Source organism: Apteryx rowi, unplaced genomic scaffold (assembly GCF_003343035.1).
Source record: "Apteryx rowi isolate R43461 unplaced genomic scaffold, aptRow1 scaffold_47, whole genome shotgun sequence".
NCBI classification, from domain to species: Eukaryota; Metazoa; Chordata; class Aves; order Apterygiformes; family Apterygidae; genus Apteryx; species Apteryx rowi.
Genome location: NW_020450727.1, coordinates 289056 through 303787, shown reverse-complemented (window position 1 = coordinate 303787; position 14732 = coordinate 289056). Strand labels below are relative to the sequence as shown.

The 14732-nt window shown below is 39.6% G+C and overlaps 1 protein-coding gene across 1 annotated transcript in view; it reads right to left on the bottom strand.

Moving 5' to 3' along the window:
- DPP4 (dipeptidyl peptidase 4) overlaps positions 1 to 14730 on the bottom strand; it is a gene marked incomplete at its 5' end in the record, with an annotated part of 42095 nt that extends 27365 nt beyond the window's left edge. Inside the window, 8 exons of the mRNA XM_026077941.1 lie at positions 1793 to 1953; positions 2382 to 2502; positions 3653 to 3725; positions 3821 to 3873; positions 5853 to 5927; positions 6060 to 6154; positions 6703 to 6795; positions 14640 to 14730. Of these exons, the coding sequence (XP_025933726.1) occupies positions 1793 to 1953; positions 2382 to 2502; positions 3653 to 3725; positions 3821 to 3873; positions 5853 to 5927; positions 6060 to 6154; positions 6703 to 6795; positions 14640 to 14730 (762 nt within the window). The remainder of the gene's footprint in view (positions 1 to 1792; positions 1954 to 2381; positions 2503 to 3652; positions 3726 to 3820; positions 3874 to 5852; positions 5928 to 6059; positions 6155 to 6702; positions 6796 to 14639) is intronic.
- Positions 14731 to 14732: the final 2 nt, after the last annotated feature.

The following is a 14732-nucleotide window of genomic DNA, read 5'->3' as shown; positions in this document are numbered from 1 at the left end:
TTTGAAATTACAGACAAAGAAATTACTACAGACAGTCAGGTAGAACCAGCTAACTTAAACTGTGTGAAAAGACAAAAAAATTCTAAATGAGATTCTTAAGATCTATACATGAATTACACTTCTTTTTTATAAAAGTGTTAGCTATGTATTTCTAGATAAGAAAGAYTACATTTAGAAACATTCATGAGTACACAGTCTTCTCTACCCAAAGTAATATTTGACCATATCTCATCTCCCATGCCACACACAATATCTAAAAGTGACTCAAATCCTATGCTAACAGACAGAAAAGTGCTTTTTCATGGAAACTGATATCTTACTTTAACTGATTGTATAATAGCTGTCTATACTGCAATCAAAGCTGGGACTGCAGTGTGTACCCCCCTGTTTTTAACGTACCACTACTAGGTACTAGCAGCAATATAACTGTGTCAGTAAGGCCTCTAGAAATAAGAGGTAACTAAGTAGGTCCTAGTCATTCCAGTTAGGCAGCTGTAGCTGACTCACCTCCAGAAGTCAGCAATACTCCAAACAAAAGGGGATTGGTAATAAAAGGTGCTGTTTAAATCGCCAGCTCACTCTACACCTATCGCACCAACATCCCTGCACAGGTGCCACACGCAGGGCAGCGCTGGGGGAGGCGGCAAGGGCGACGTGCTCGAGGTAGGGAGAGACCGACCACCGCGGCGGCAGGGAAAGCTGAAGGTACCTCAGTGCAGAGRGGACGGGCGGGTGGCCTTCGCGCTAGGCAAACGGCTGTGTCAGAGGAGGGGATCAGTCGGCCACGTAACTGTTTGTCCTGGTGCTAACTAAGAGCACAAACCTCTTCCCGAGCTAGCCAGACCAGCATGGGGGCGCATACACGGCTCAGCACAACACAGAACAAAAAAAACGAACAACGAACAAAAAGAACTTGGAAGAGAACCACAGGCCTGAGCTGGTTTCAACCCCGGCACCTGGGGATGCCTCGCGTTGTGACGGGCAGCATGTTAGAGAGACCAGGGTGAGAATCAGGCTGCAGGTCAGCTGTACGGTGCAGTTGCTGCACTTGGCTAACTGCAGGTTGTACCTGCACTGCGATTTAAGCATATTGCTGTATCATACTGCTACAGCAAAATCCTGTGCAATGGCAAATAACTTCAAATAAATAAATTTGGTATTAAACATTAAACCCTCCATCTGTGGAAAATCTAAAAGAACCTGGTCAGAGCGTACTCGGCACTGACACTCATACCATTCGGTCCAGCGACAACTTTGCCATGAGCAATGGGCATAAAAGTCAATGAGGGGGTGAGGGAGGAGAAGCATGCACTAAAGGCTTCAATCTCACTGCCAAAACTGAAACCACTTTAGGTGTGGGCAATGAAACTCTGTCAGCAGATTCTTCCCCTTCATCCCAACACAGGCGTCCAACAACTAAAAATAACTAAATTAGCTGAAGAAGATTCTATTATTAGTACCATACACAACCCTAACGCAAAGGACATCTGCCAAATGTTTTGCACCAGGAGGGAACTTCAGTCCCCTAAGAGCTTTTCTTATCTCTACATCTACTTGCCACCTCTCAAAATTTTCTGATGAAACAACAAAACCTTAAACCATACTTTTTTCACATTCCCCTGGAGATAATAAAAATACTTTAACATTGCCAGATGCTGTTGACTTCAGAAAGAGTAATCACAGCAAGCTGTTGAGGAGAGACAGACAATATTTTCATTAGCAGAAACTGATTAAATGAGACTCTTCTCTTAATGAAACTGCAGAACAACCATGTTTAATAAATAACACAGACCTTGGGATATGGAATTCTAACAGTCTTTGGATATTGCAAGGTATCTTCAGAATAAAAGGAATACTCAATAAGAGGAACTTCTGTATCATTAAATGATGCATATGCCAGAAAATTGCCACTTGGAGACCACCACAGAGCAGAATGAGTGCCAAACATTTCCTCTGAAAGAGATGCAAATGTGTTTAATTCATAATTGATAAATTGGCTCTTATATCTGAAGTACTATTCTCATTAGTTTTTAATAGGATTTTTTTTTCAATTGAAGTTCAAATAAAAGTGGATACTGCTTGTTGGGGTTCTGAAATGAGACATTAAATCAATGCTTACAGCCTATCCTATGAAGCTAATTCACACATTATGATTTCTAGTGACCCACTCTAAGTTAGACTAACTCATTTCCATTCTTAGAGCCTCAGACTACCCAGGTATAAAACTAGGGTAAAATAGATGCTTCTGTTAAAATATAGATTTATATTATTTTGAACTTTTCAATGATAAGAAATGAGTTAAAACAGTTATAGTAAGATAGGTACAATAAAAACAAGTTTTTACATCATCATGCAAAATAAATTATGCTTGATGTAGTTACCTTCATAAACCCAATCTGGTATTCCATTAAAGATTTTATTTTCTTCTCCATCTTTAGTGATTTGCACAGCTTCTGCTGTTGGTGAAGCTTTTATATAGACATTGTTATTCCAAACATATGCCTGCAAGACATCATGGTGATTACAATTACTGACAGATTAAGTCCTACTTCCTTGCTTTGCCACACCCAGTGGGATATTTACCTCCACTTCAGATGACAAAAACAAAAAAGTTTCATTTTGCCAGACATCGCTGATGCTTAACAAACACGACTTACTAATACAAATCAAGTGTAGTAACCCAGCTTCAAGCTGAGACACAAAGAATAATCAACTGTTACAAATCACATGATTACTGTATTAAGAACTTTGCTGTTATTTCTTTTCCAATATAAGCTTATTTTCCTTCATTAGGAGCCCTTTTTTTTGCTCATTTGTCTCTGTTAGTAGTTTTAATATTTTGCTAAAACATTGATGAGGGTCTCTGCTGTCCCCAAAAGATGCAAAGATGATGTATTTCTTTAGTAGCACTCAGGACTCCTCTAATTTATTTTTGGCACTTGGCTGCCTCTCCACCCCACTCTGTTTTTTCCCCAACAGTTGAACAACATATTTCTGTTTCGGAGCTTCACTCTGAGACGCAGAAAGCTTTTTTCAACATCCTTTGCTTCTGTGGTTGGGCTCTTTAATCCCTATACCACAAGCAATAAGAATAAACAAACGCTACATATTTCTGTGACAGAAAAATCTCTAGGGCAGATCCAACACCCATAAGAGGGAACATGAGCCTAGCAAAGCAGCAGCTGCCACAACTGCCTTGGATTGGGGATGAGGGGAGGAAGAGAAGGACAACGGGAAAGTGTTCAAGAGAAGAGATTCTGATCCTTTAATGCCTTTTACATGCATCCATCAAATAAAACTTAATTGCTTATGGTGTGATTAGCAGTTAAAAATCACAGTAGGTAAACAGTTACAATGCTGCTGCCTTTGAAAGGGATGAGTTACTGTCTGCAACTGTAAAAACACAAAGTTCCTGTGCATTTGTGCATTACATGACTATTTGGGCCACTAGGACTTAGAGGAATGCCTTTCAGTTAAAGAACAAAACAAAACACACAAACACACAGAGGGATTTTAGAGTACTTCCAGCAACAGTAACCACTCAACTCGGAAACTCATTCAGCTACTTTATCTAGCAGTAGGAAAGTCCCRAAAGTCCATGTCATAGGTACAGGAATGACTGTATATAAAAATTCTACTTATCTTTACTAACCAGTTTGTGACCAACAGGTGACCAAGATATATACTGTGTATCATTAGGTAGCAGTCTGCTATCTAAGATGGAACTGGAAAAACAGAAACAAAATGACAAAGCAGTGAAATGCCATTTCATTGCAAGATACTGTTAAAACTAGATGTTTTGTCTGCAAAAATTACTGACCTTGTATTGAAATCATAGATGTGATATGAAGCTGTATATGAATGCCTCCACAGCTGTAAAAGAATTATTTTAATGTTAAGAAAATATAATTTCACCAAGATTTGCATGGCTCTTACAGCTTGAATTACCACTGAAACACCTGAAATCCTCCTCATGCTTTTGCTTGATATAGACAGAACACATTGAACCTACAGGGTAACAACTCTGCAAGGTTTAAGAAAAGACTAGAGAATCACCAGCTCTGGGGCTGTCATTTAAATACTGTGGTGGAGGCCACTGACTGATTAACGACAGAGAGATACAGAGGCCAGAGACGCTGCAGATTTTCAGAAATCCTTCCCTTTGGACCTTGTAGATACATGGCAGACTAATGCAGCTATCTGCAGATAATCCCCCTCCTTCTGCCTTACTGGCACACTTGCTGTTTTCTGTCTCATTTTCAATGCTGTATCATTTAACCAGGCATCCTCTTGCTTAGTAGTTCTTACAAGTCCCAGCAGTATTTCTGTAACAGTTCCTTCAATTCCAAGGTGACTATTCCCCATTCAGATATTGCCACAGAAATAAATCCTCTCTCAGAAACCCGCCTCTTGAAGTCTGAATCACCGTGGGCACTTACAGAGAGAAAGAAGATGATAATGTAGAGACATATAAAAGAGTGTTTGCTATGTGGGGCTGAAGAGGTTTGATTTAGCCCATGGTGTTGACATCCTACAATAATGCTACTTTTTATGATGGTTCTCAAAGATTTGTATGAAGATATAAAACAATATCTCGGTACTACACAAGCAGATGGCTATTACATAAGAAGTGTCCACATCCTCATGATTCATTTTGTTACTTTGTTTTCTTGCAATAAAGATCAATAATAACATAAATTTCAATCACACTATTATATAAGGGTTAAAAGAGCTTGTTTCAGCCTTAAAATAAAATTAACTCTTACAACTGCAGTAGATAAAACAGTACAGAACAATAAATCACGATTAGGTGGAAAGTCTAGGGTAGCTGGAAAAATACAAGGCATTTTGTGATCACTAAGGATGCAGTGAAAAGTCAAAAACTTTTGAATGATCCAGAAAGGCAGAAATAACTGGCTAATAGTACCTATCACAGAAGCTAAAACTGTAAAAAAGTGGTGACTAACTGCATAGATTGTGGCTGTAACATTGTGATAAGCATTCTCAGATTGCAAAGCCAGAACATGTGGCTCAGTGACACAGTCCTCTGGTATTTGTATGCTGCACAAGTTATCCCTGAGCTTTCTACAGAGATAACAGGCAGTTCTCTTTAGAAAGAAAGGAAAAACAAGATAACAAATGTTATTGGTTTCAGTGTACACACTGTAGGATAAATTATTGCCCCCATCAGGTTTCCATAACAGTCCTAAAGTGGCATACAGGACCAGGTTTTTATGCCAACTGGCATAAACATAGGTTGACCTTTGTAACACGGTTCAGCACCAAGCGAGGATGAGGCATTTTGTTCACATACTTGCTGACAGCCGCCTTCTCTTATGAGCACATACTGTTTTTCATTCTCCTCAATTTTAAATTCTTGTCTCCTAACACCACCGGCCTGCTGTCAAATTTCTGTCTATTATCTCAAGCCCTTATACTTATCATTTCTCCTTACCCACACAACTCCTGGGACAGTCATGCCCTTCTACTCTTTTAGCCTATCTGCCCACATTAATCATTTAGCCTCACTCTCCTTGTGTTACATCCCCAAACTTTTTATCTGGCTTCTTTGTTCAGGCAGTCACATTTCTACTGCCAAGCTCACAGATCCTGTTAAACCCCTCTTAATTTTCCAAGCCTAGGGCCTCTGACCAGTCAGTCCCTGTGTCTCTCTCCCCTCCTCCTGTTGAATCAGACTTCAATGTCCCCCTGCAGACATCCATCTCGTTCATCCATCTTCCTGCATTTCCCTTGCTCTCTCCCTTCCTACTTTCAAGACCATCTTCTTGCTCAGTCATTCCCAAACCTCTACTTTCCTGTTTCACCTTCAGAGAAGTAAAGCACACTTGTACCTTTGTATAGCTGTACTGCAGAAGAGCAAACTTTTGGTCAGGAGATAATAGAGCTGTGGTTGCTTTGTATTTGTCCTGTCAACAGAGGCAAAAAAGAACAAATTAAGCACTGATTCCAGAGGATCATGCAGAAGGAAATACTAAATTCAATACCCTTCTGAATGTCTTGTATGCAAGTCTGAATGTATTATACATAAGTCAACATACTAATGTTGTATTTGACAACACTTCTGAGGATGTTCCACTGTCAGCCTCAAAGCGTCGGATGTCACCATTAGCTGTTTTGTGAAGGTACTGATTTCCTAAGAAAGCAAGAGAGATGCCAATAAACAGTGGAGTAATATGCTTATTAGTTACTTATCTTTTTCCCTTATGTTTTAAGGCATAAAACAAAATTCAAAAGCCTGGTCAATATTCTGTTTTCAATTATGTAATTAAAGGACGCATACAGCACAAGAACTTTCACAAAATGTATGCCTTGTGTTCTCAGCTTCCTGGCATCTCTTTCCCTTGGGGGACTAGGCATATCCAAAAGGAAAAGAGCCCCATATCCCACTGTTCCCTGAGTATCCTGATGCACAGGAAGGTGACACTTCAGAGCACATGTTTCTACAAAAACGCATAGAAGTAAGCATGCTCTTCTAGCAGTAGCTGAATGAATCTTGCCATGAACACCAGTACATGCATAAGGAAAAAAATCGTAACTCTGAGGTAAACACCATTCCATAATGGCACCATTAAATAATTTAACATTTTTCAGTATATAGTAGTCACCTCTGAGCACTCAGATAAATGCTTACTGAAAGCAGTACTTTTCTTGATATTCATGCTATACGTAGAAATGAATTACCTGAAATCCATTGCAAATTATATGTTTTGTACTTATAGTCACCATTCAAGTAATTCTGTAGAGTGTATGTTCTTCGTGAATCAGGGGTACTTTCTGAAAGAAAAAAACAAAAACAAAAAACCCAAGAGATTCTGATGGTGCTGCAGCTTACACCATCCCAGCTTCTTAACCTCACTACTAAACAAGTGGTGGTGGTGGTGGTGGTTATTGATGTGTTTTAGCTAATCAGCTCTAAATTCCTAGCAGGGAGATGGCACTAAAGCTTTGCTGCAAGATTAATTCAGCAACCGTAAAATAAAGCAACGTTGGTGACTTCACTTAACAAGCTCATGGTAAAAGTTACAGATGTCCTTTCTCCACCGTACTTTACCTTAAGCTGCAGAAGAGCTGTTATCTTGCCAGTAGGTCAAAAGACCTTTCTGATGGTGACAAAATAAACAGAAGACCTCTGCCCCCTGTAGTCCCTTGGAGAAGTACATACAGGTACTCATGTTTCAGAGAGGTGGACAGGGAAAGTTATCCAAATGAAAGGGATGTAGCAGGAGATGTAAAGAGCCCTTGAAAGATATCCTAAAATTAAAGTGGCTTCTGTACTTTATCACATATTATGTAATACTTTCTGTTCATACATCCTTCTAGAATGAATCATCTGCCTATCATTAAACTCAAATTTCATAAATGGCTCAAATGTAACATCTAAGGATCAGTAAAATTTTCAGTGAAGAACATTATTTTTTTCAAAAAATAAATTATAAGTTTACGATGAAACAGCTAGTTAAATATTTATCCTTCTCTGGATGTGTTTTTCACCAAGGTATCTAAGTGTTTTAATGATTGTTGCAACTTATTACTATGTTGACTGCAAAATTAAAACCATGTAACTGGGTTACTATAAAAAGACTAAATAAAACCTTGACCCCAGTTAAGCTAATGAGTTTGGTCATCAGCTTCAGTGGGCTGCAGCCACCTTCTGTGAAAAATATTTCCTTCTTTTTTACTGGCTGCAGTGCACAAGCCACTGTCTGCAAACTCTGAAAGRTTCAAAGAAAAAAAAAAGGTTTATGATCTTTTGTGATCATTGTGATCTTTTTCCTCCATAAACAGAGCCCGCAGTTTTGAAATTTGCATGTGCAATTCACTCCCCCCTCCCCCCCTTTTTTTTTAAATGGAAACCTAAAAACTACACTCACACAAATCTACATGATCAAGAAGGGAAGTAATTTTTATTTCAGCTCACTAAACCATTCCTTTTTGTTACTACCAGTGCAAATAAAAAGACCCAGGATAAAAACACTCGATAAAAAATTAGAGTACATATGTGGTAACTGAGCAGTTAGAATAATAAAGAAATGTGCCCCCCATCAATTCTGAGATTTCCAGAGTCCTTCAGATACTCTTAAACAGACATGTCTTCTTTCCACATGCTGAAGAAGGAAAAGACCATAGTCATTTGGGGGGGGGGGCAAGGGACAGAGGCAAAAAAAACAGCCCAAGAGGATTTTTGTGGGCTAGCTTTCTGCAGGTTAAATACACATGACATCTGGAACTTGACAGCAAGACATTTATAAGAGTAATGTAATAACTAATATTTTCAAACAATAAGCACATTAAATATATATAGCAGCGACCTGACAACCATTGCTTCAGTAAGAGCCAAGAGCCACAACAAACACTGATTTTAGTTTAAGATGCTCAGCAAAGGTTAAAAACAACTGTTTGCTCAATTTCAGCTGAAATTTGACTGTTCTAAAAGTCACCAGTCTAGATCTTTTGCTCATGCAGTTTCTGTGAGAATATTAATTTCTCAGGTTAATTATTCTGTATTAACTGAATATTTAATTTGATGAATTATGAACAAGTGTGCATTTGATATTCATGCACAGTTGGCTAGTTGGGAATATCACTTCTCTCCTCCCTAGCTGAGTAAGTGTCACATTCAATTAGAGAGGCTTCAGAAGGCAACAAAATTCTTTCTTGGAAAAGGAGGAGCAATTTAAGACAGGTGGCTGATGAACAGGTTTAGGGATTTTTCCAAAATGCTGAATGTTTTTACCCCCGGTGACACACATATTTTGCTAAGGTCTCATTACTAAAAATCAGGCCACAATTAAGATTTGTTGGCTGTGTATAAAATTAAAATTTCATTTTCTGTCAACACCTTCCACAGAGTAACTGAATATGAAAAAATACACCAAGCTGTAAGGGTATAGTCTTAGAAGTTCTAGTTGGAGTATTTTCTTAATTTGTAAGACAGACCACTACAAGTACATTCCTAATTATCCACAGTATTGCCCTGATCTAAGATAGTCTACATACACTGAATCACCCATTGAGGTGGTTCAGTTTGAAACAAAACAACAGAAAGGTTTATTTTGACAAAATACAGTAGTAAAGTAGTTGTTGACATTCAAAACCATTTTACTGGATTTGAAGATTGGATGCAGGACCATATAGGTTCAGATTTTATCAAAACAGCTTGTTTCACTCTTAGATACCTCAGAGAGGCTGTGAAAGCTGAGTTTTCTTGCTGTGTTTCTTTTTCGACTAGTCAATATATGGGCTATCTTTCTAAATTCCAAGTGACTTAACTCTGCATCTCTGCCCTATTCTCCCCTCGAGTAGCATAAGCATATTTACCTCTGTCATCATATACTGGAAATATTTACATAAGTCATTACTGTTGTAAAGAGGTTTTATTAAGTCCTTCTGGGAAAAGTGCTCTTAATGTTCTCTGTAAGGAGTACTTATATGAAGTTGATGAACAGTTTTGTTTCAATTTTGGATTTTTTTTTAAACGTACGTCTCTCTTCTCAAGAGAAATTTGAGTTTGTGTAAGGAACACAGGAAATAAAGAATGAACTACTATGTAAGGTTTCAGATATGACACATTGCCACAACTAAAACTGAAGTTGTTGACAAACTACTTTTGGTAAATGTATCCTTTATTCTCCAGTGTCAAGGCACATTTTATTAATTATTATATGCAATAAAAAAGAGCAAGAAACCAGCTTAAAAGAGATGGAAAACTACGCAACAAGTAAAAACAGAATTTTACTGCATGTTCAATGCTGGCCAGAGAGACTGGAACATCACAACATGGAAAAGATGAGTGCAAGCATGACACTCAGCAATACTGAGACAGAAAGGGGCAGAAAAATGATAAAAGTTACAAAAGGTGGACCAGCATTGCAATTTCTAAATGACAGAGCAGAGCAAGTATAAGAATGATCTAAAATCTAAGAATGTGATTTTGAAGCAGAGCAAGACATGCAAGAAGAGAAAGCTGACTGGTTCAGCAGTTAGTCAAAAAAGTCGGTGATGTTTCAGGCTATTTTTACCCAACTTTCCTTCTTTCCTGCTTCTCTTCCAACATCCGTAAGAAGGTATCAAAACCTCTGCCCCCATGCCCAAACTCCTCGTTGCTGCTGAAGATAGGTAACAATTAGAGCACGGAAATGAATTTCCAGCAAAGAAGAAAATAAAAATGACTCTACTGGATCAGGCCAAAGGTTCACTAAACCCAGAATCCTGCCTTTTGCAGTGGCTAATACAGGACATCAAAGAAAGAAAACAACTAATGGGTGATCAGAGTGGCACTTTCCCAAAGCATTCACCCTGCTGTCAGCTCTCTGTGGCTGAGGAGACTTCCTGAGACAGAGCTGATCCGTAATTTTGTCATCAATAGCTCTAGATTCTCTCTTCAGTTTGTCCTATCTCCTTCTAGTTCATGTGAACCAAGGAAATAAAAATAGCCGAAATGTTCTACAGATAGAAATTCACTGTTGGTAGTTTTGTTTATACCTATAGGAGGAAAGCATTTCCATTCTCTCATTCTCTTCACTAGCTAGAAGAGTAACTTATCCATGCATAAGGTTAAGACTAAGAGGATCCTGTAATGCAGTGCAAGGTGAATGAATAAATGGGGAAAAAGAATAGTTAAAAAGGCTGGATTCAAAGTAAAGGACTGTTTGGTTAGACAAGTCTACAGCATACACATAACTGGGTAATCTAACATACAGTATCTCCCATACAACATTACAGAGAATTTCAATCATGATTTTGACTAAAGTCATGTGAAGCTAGTTACTGGAATTAACTACTGCTCACTGCTTAAGTAATGGTTCTCTCAAAAATACACAAACTCAAGATACTTATCTAAACCCAAACTCTTAAATCTAGATTCAAAGAGATTCTACTTCAAAGATCAATTTCTAATCCATAGATTTAATGTTCACTTACAGATTTCCTAGGTTTCTGCCTGAACACCCTTAAACTTAAGGCCTTTTAAAAACTGGGACCAGACCCCTTATTCCCAAGAAAACTGTGACAGATCACAGCTGTCAGATTCATTCATTCAGCTTATGGCACAGGTCTACAAATATGAGGGTCGTGTATCAGCCAAAAGCCTTTCTGTATTTTTAAACATCCTGTTCAGTTACAAGCAGGGTGTTGACATTGGCAACAGATACTCCTTCAAACCATCAAGTCACAAATCTGCTTAGTTCAAGACAGATAGCAGCTAGGATAAGCGGGGGAAGGTTGGAGATATGACCATCCCCAACAGAACAATGATGAGAGACTTTCGTTCCTCTTCTTTTCAGTTATACATTAACATGGCTTCAGGGAAGACCTGCAACCTTATCTTTGAGTCCTTGAAGCATGAAGCTGGCTCAGCAATCCCTTTGAATTCAAATTCAAGATGATGACAAGAATTTATTGAACTTCTGCTGCCAGTAATCCTTATCATCTACTTATGCTAGCTTGCTACCAGCCCCTAGTTATGCCTGACTCCCCAGTTAGGCATCGACTCACTAAGTACCCCCAGGCACCCTAATACCACCAGCTTCCCCTGCACCCACTGCATTTTTCCAACCTATTCTACGCACATACCTATCAAAAGAGCACAGCGGCCCAAGCATGGTATCATCTAACCATGACAGTGACAAACCAGCTCCTTTAGTGAATATCTTACCCTCCGAGAACTAGACCCGAGTGAAGGAACCTGTTCTACAACCAGATTATTGTATAGGTCCCCACACTATAAGGTGGTTTCTGGTTTGCTCGTGGCAGCAGAATGATGCTATATACCACACTGTCTCCTATCTCAGTACCGCCTGCTCTTCCTCTTGCTCCTGGCCTTCCCACTCAAGTGGCCATACCAAGAACTGTGAGCAGAAAAGAGGCGTGTGGTGTGTAGCAGCTGGATGTTTCAATCCACCCTTTGTACAAAAAGTTTTAGAAGGAAAAGAAATGGGAGAAGCATAAATAAATGGAGAAAGGTGAATCATAAGCAGAGAGACTACACTTTTTGAAAATATTCATCCCTTAAGGTTAACTAGTTGCTGCTACAGTCACCTCTTGAAGACACCTCAAAGAGTAACAACACTTTCATCAGACTTCAAATACTATTCCCAAGGCTATTTTGAGATTAAACTGTCGGATGCAAGCAGACCCATGTGGTTATTAAATATAAACCAAGGTGGCAAAATAGACAGTGGTTTCTAAACAAAAGAGTAAATAATTTTGTACAGTCACAGTTCTGGTTGAAGACCCTCAAGGTAAACACTGAAGGGTTGCACCCAGATTTAGGAAATACTTTTGCAAATTTAAGTCTGAAATAGATAGCTACATAGCTGTAGGGAAGGAACAGAAGTTTTACTTCCCAGGCCTTCAGTCTAGCTAACATGCCAGAACTCTTCTTCAATGGCACAATTTCACAGCTTTTCAAAACACTGGAGCCTATTTAACAGAACCCAAACTAATTTTGTGCTGAAGGACTGGTAAGCTTATGAAATAAAAGTATATTCAGAAACATGGCAGGGAGAGGAGTAACAGGCCAAAGGAAATCCAAACTCAAAATATCAATGCATATCAATAATCATTATTTTCATCCCTTGCACAGCACTAAGATGAAATAAAGACTTGACTGCAATTACAGTTACAATTACCTTTATCAGAGCAGACTTTAATTTCACTTAGTCACAGTCACGTGAGCTTCTCCTCCCCCACCCCATTTTGCCATCTTTCATTCTGTAGTTACTCAGGTCAGTGCCTGTACTGACCTAAGAGGAGTACTCAGCTGACCCACATGCACTGAGTTAGCTCATTAGACCTGTGTAATTAAACCATCAGTGATTAAGTGTTCGGACCTATAAAGGGATAATTGTAAGTAAGTGCACCACCTGTATACTCTCAGCTAATTGAAAACACTGGTATAGCACTCTTCATTCAAAAATTCAAAAGCACCCTGCAGTTCTTGAACTTGCAATGACTGCAGGTGCTACTCAGACTTCGTTGCTAGCCTGATTTGGGAAGAGTCAGAACTTCAAGTTTTTGAAGTGGGATGTCTCCATCTCTGTCCTTACTTTATCCAAAAGACCCTGGTGAGCTACCTGGATGTGTTAAGTAATTCCCTACCCATTAATTTGAGCTAATGGTGAAAAGACTGACACATTGCCCTACTCTTTTGCAACAAGCAAAATGGCACAAGCCAAGGCTGACAGAACGGTGATATTCTGTATTTCCTCCCAAMAGCAATGCTTCTTTAAAATACAGACCTATTTGCTATAACTCAATGACAGCAGCCACTTCTATAATAAAAGTATTTCTAGGCAACAATTTATACCATGGAAAAAGAAAAACCACTTGATTTTCAGTAGGATATAGCATTAGCAATAAAGTATAAAAGCAAAATTCTTAAGCAGAGTAAGGGCTGCACACTGAATTCTTTCAATGAATATTATGCCTGTACATACACATCTGATAAGTTACCAAAGATCCTTTCTCTTGCACTCCCCAACTTCCAAGACTGCTTAAGAGTATTCTTAACTGTCACCTTAGAAATCTCTTTTTTTTTTTAAAGATAAGTGGCAAAAACTGCCCTAAATCAACAGGAAAAGAGACTGTCAGCATCCACTGATGCAAGTTTTAGTGTAGAAGATTAATAACTCTGAGATCTGGACTATGAAAGTTTCTAGTTATTGTTACATTATTAATGATGGAGGCGAATTGCAAAGAAAGGTAAGTTATGCCATATGAACAGCACAGTAACACAAGTTTTGCCTCTTTAATTGACATACAAATAAACACCAAACATTTCTGTGCACATAAGCAACGCCTGTGTTCACTCCCGAGTAAACTGTCAGTATATGCCTTAACACTTCCTGATATGCACCTTAACAACATAAGACCTCCTCACGTCTGGTCCAGGAAACGCAGTGTTTCCTTCGAGGTCTGCAGGGCTAACTCTGCATGTCAGGACTGCACAGCTGTTAATCATAAGAAAATAAAGAGACAGCCAGATTACCCTGCAGCTCTGCTCTACTGGCTGGGAGCAATTCATTGCCGGATGAGGACTTAATGGGGACTGTTTTATATTAACTTCCAGGGCTACAGTGTCAACCTGGAAAGTACAAACTGATCAGGGTACAAACTTGTTCCAAATCCTTCCCTAGTTTTCTGACCTCTGGAACAGTGCTGTGCATTCAATTTTACTTGTTAATATTAAAAGAACAGGTGGAAAAAAAAAAACAACAACAGAACCCTGTTGTGCAAACAAAGCAGTTTAGAGGCAATATAACCTTATCTCTTCAATACACCCTCCATGATTGACTAACTGTCATTTACTGCTGGCTGGACAGTTTTCAGTTCTGATCGGAAAATGAAATGCTGCAAACGATAACGCTTATGCTAGAACTGTCTAAGCTTACATGGGAATTAAGGGACGTTTCTAACTTCACCCCCCCCCCCCAAAAAAAAAAGCCCTCCCGAGTGAGCCCCTCCTGGGCTCAGTGCCTCCCCGCTCCGCAGGGCCCGCGAGCAGCGGATCTAGCGCCCCGTCCCCGAAAGCACAAACTTCCAGGAAACTTCCCGGCGCCGCGGGGCGCCCCGGGCTGCTGCCGGGCCCCGCGCCCCCGCCCGGCTCCCCGCACACTTACTGCCGGTCAGCAGGGCCACGGGCACGGCGATGGCGACGACGACGGCGGCGGCGCCCAGGAGCCCCAGCAGCCACTTCAGGGCGGTCTGCAAGG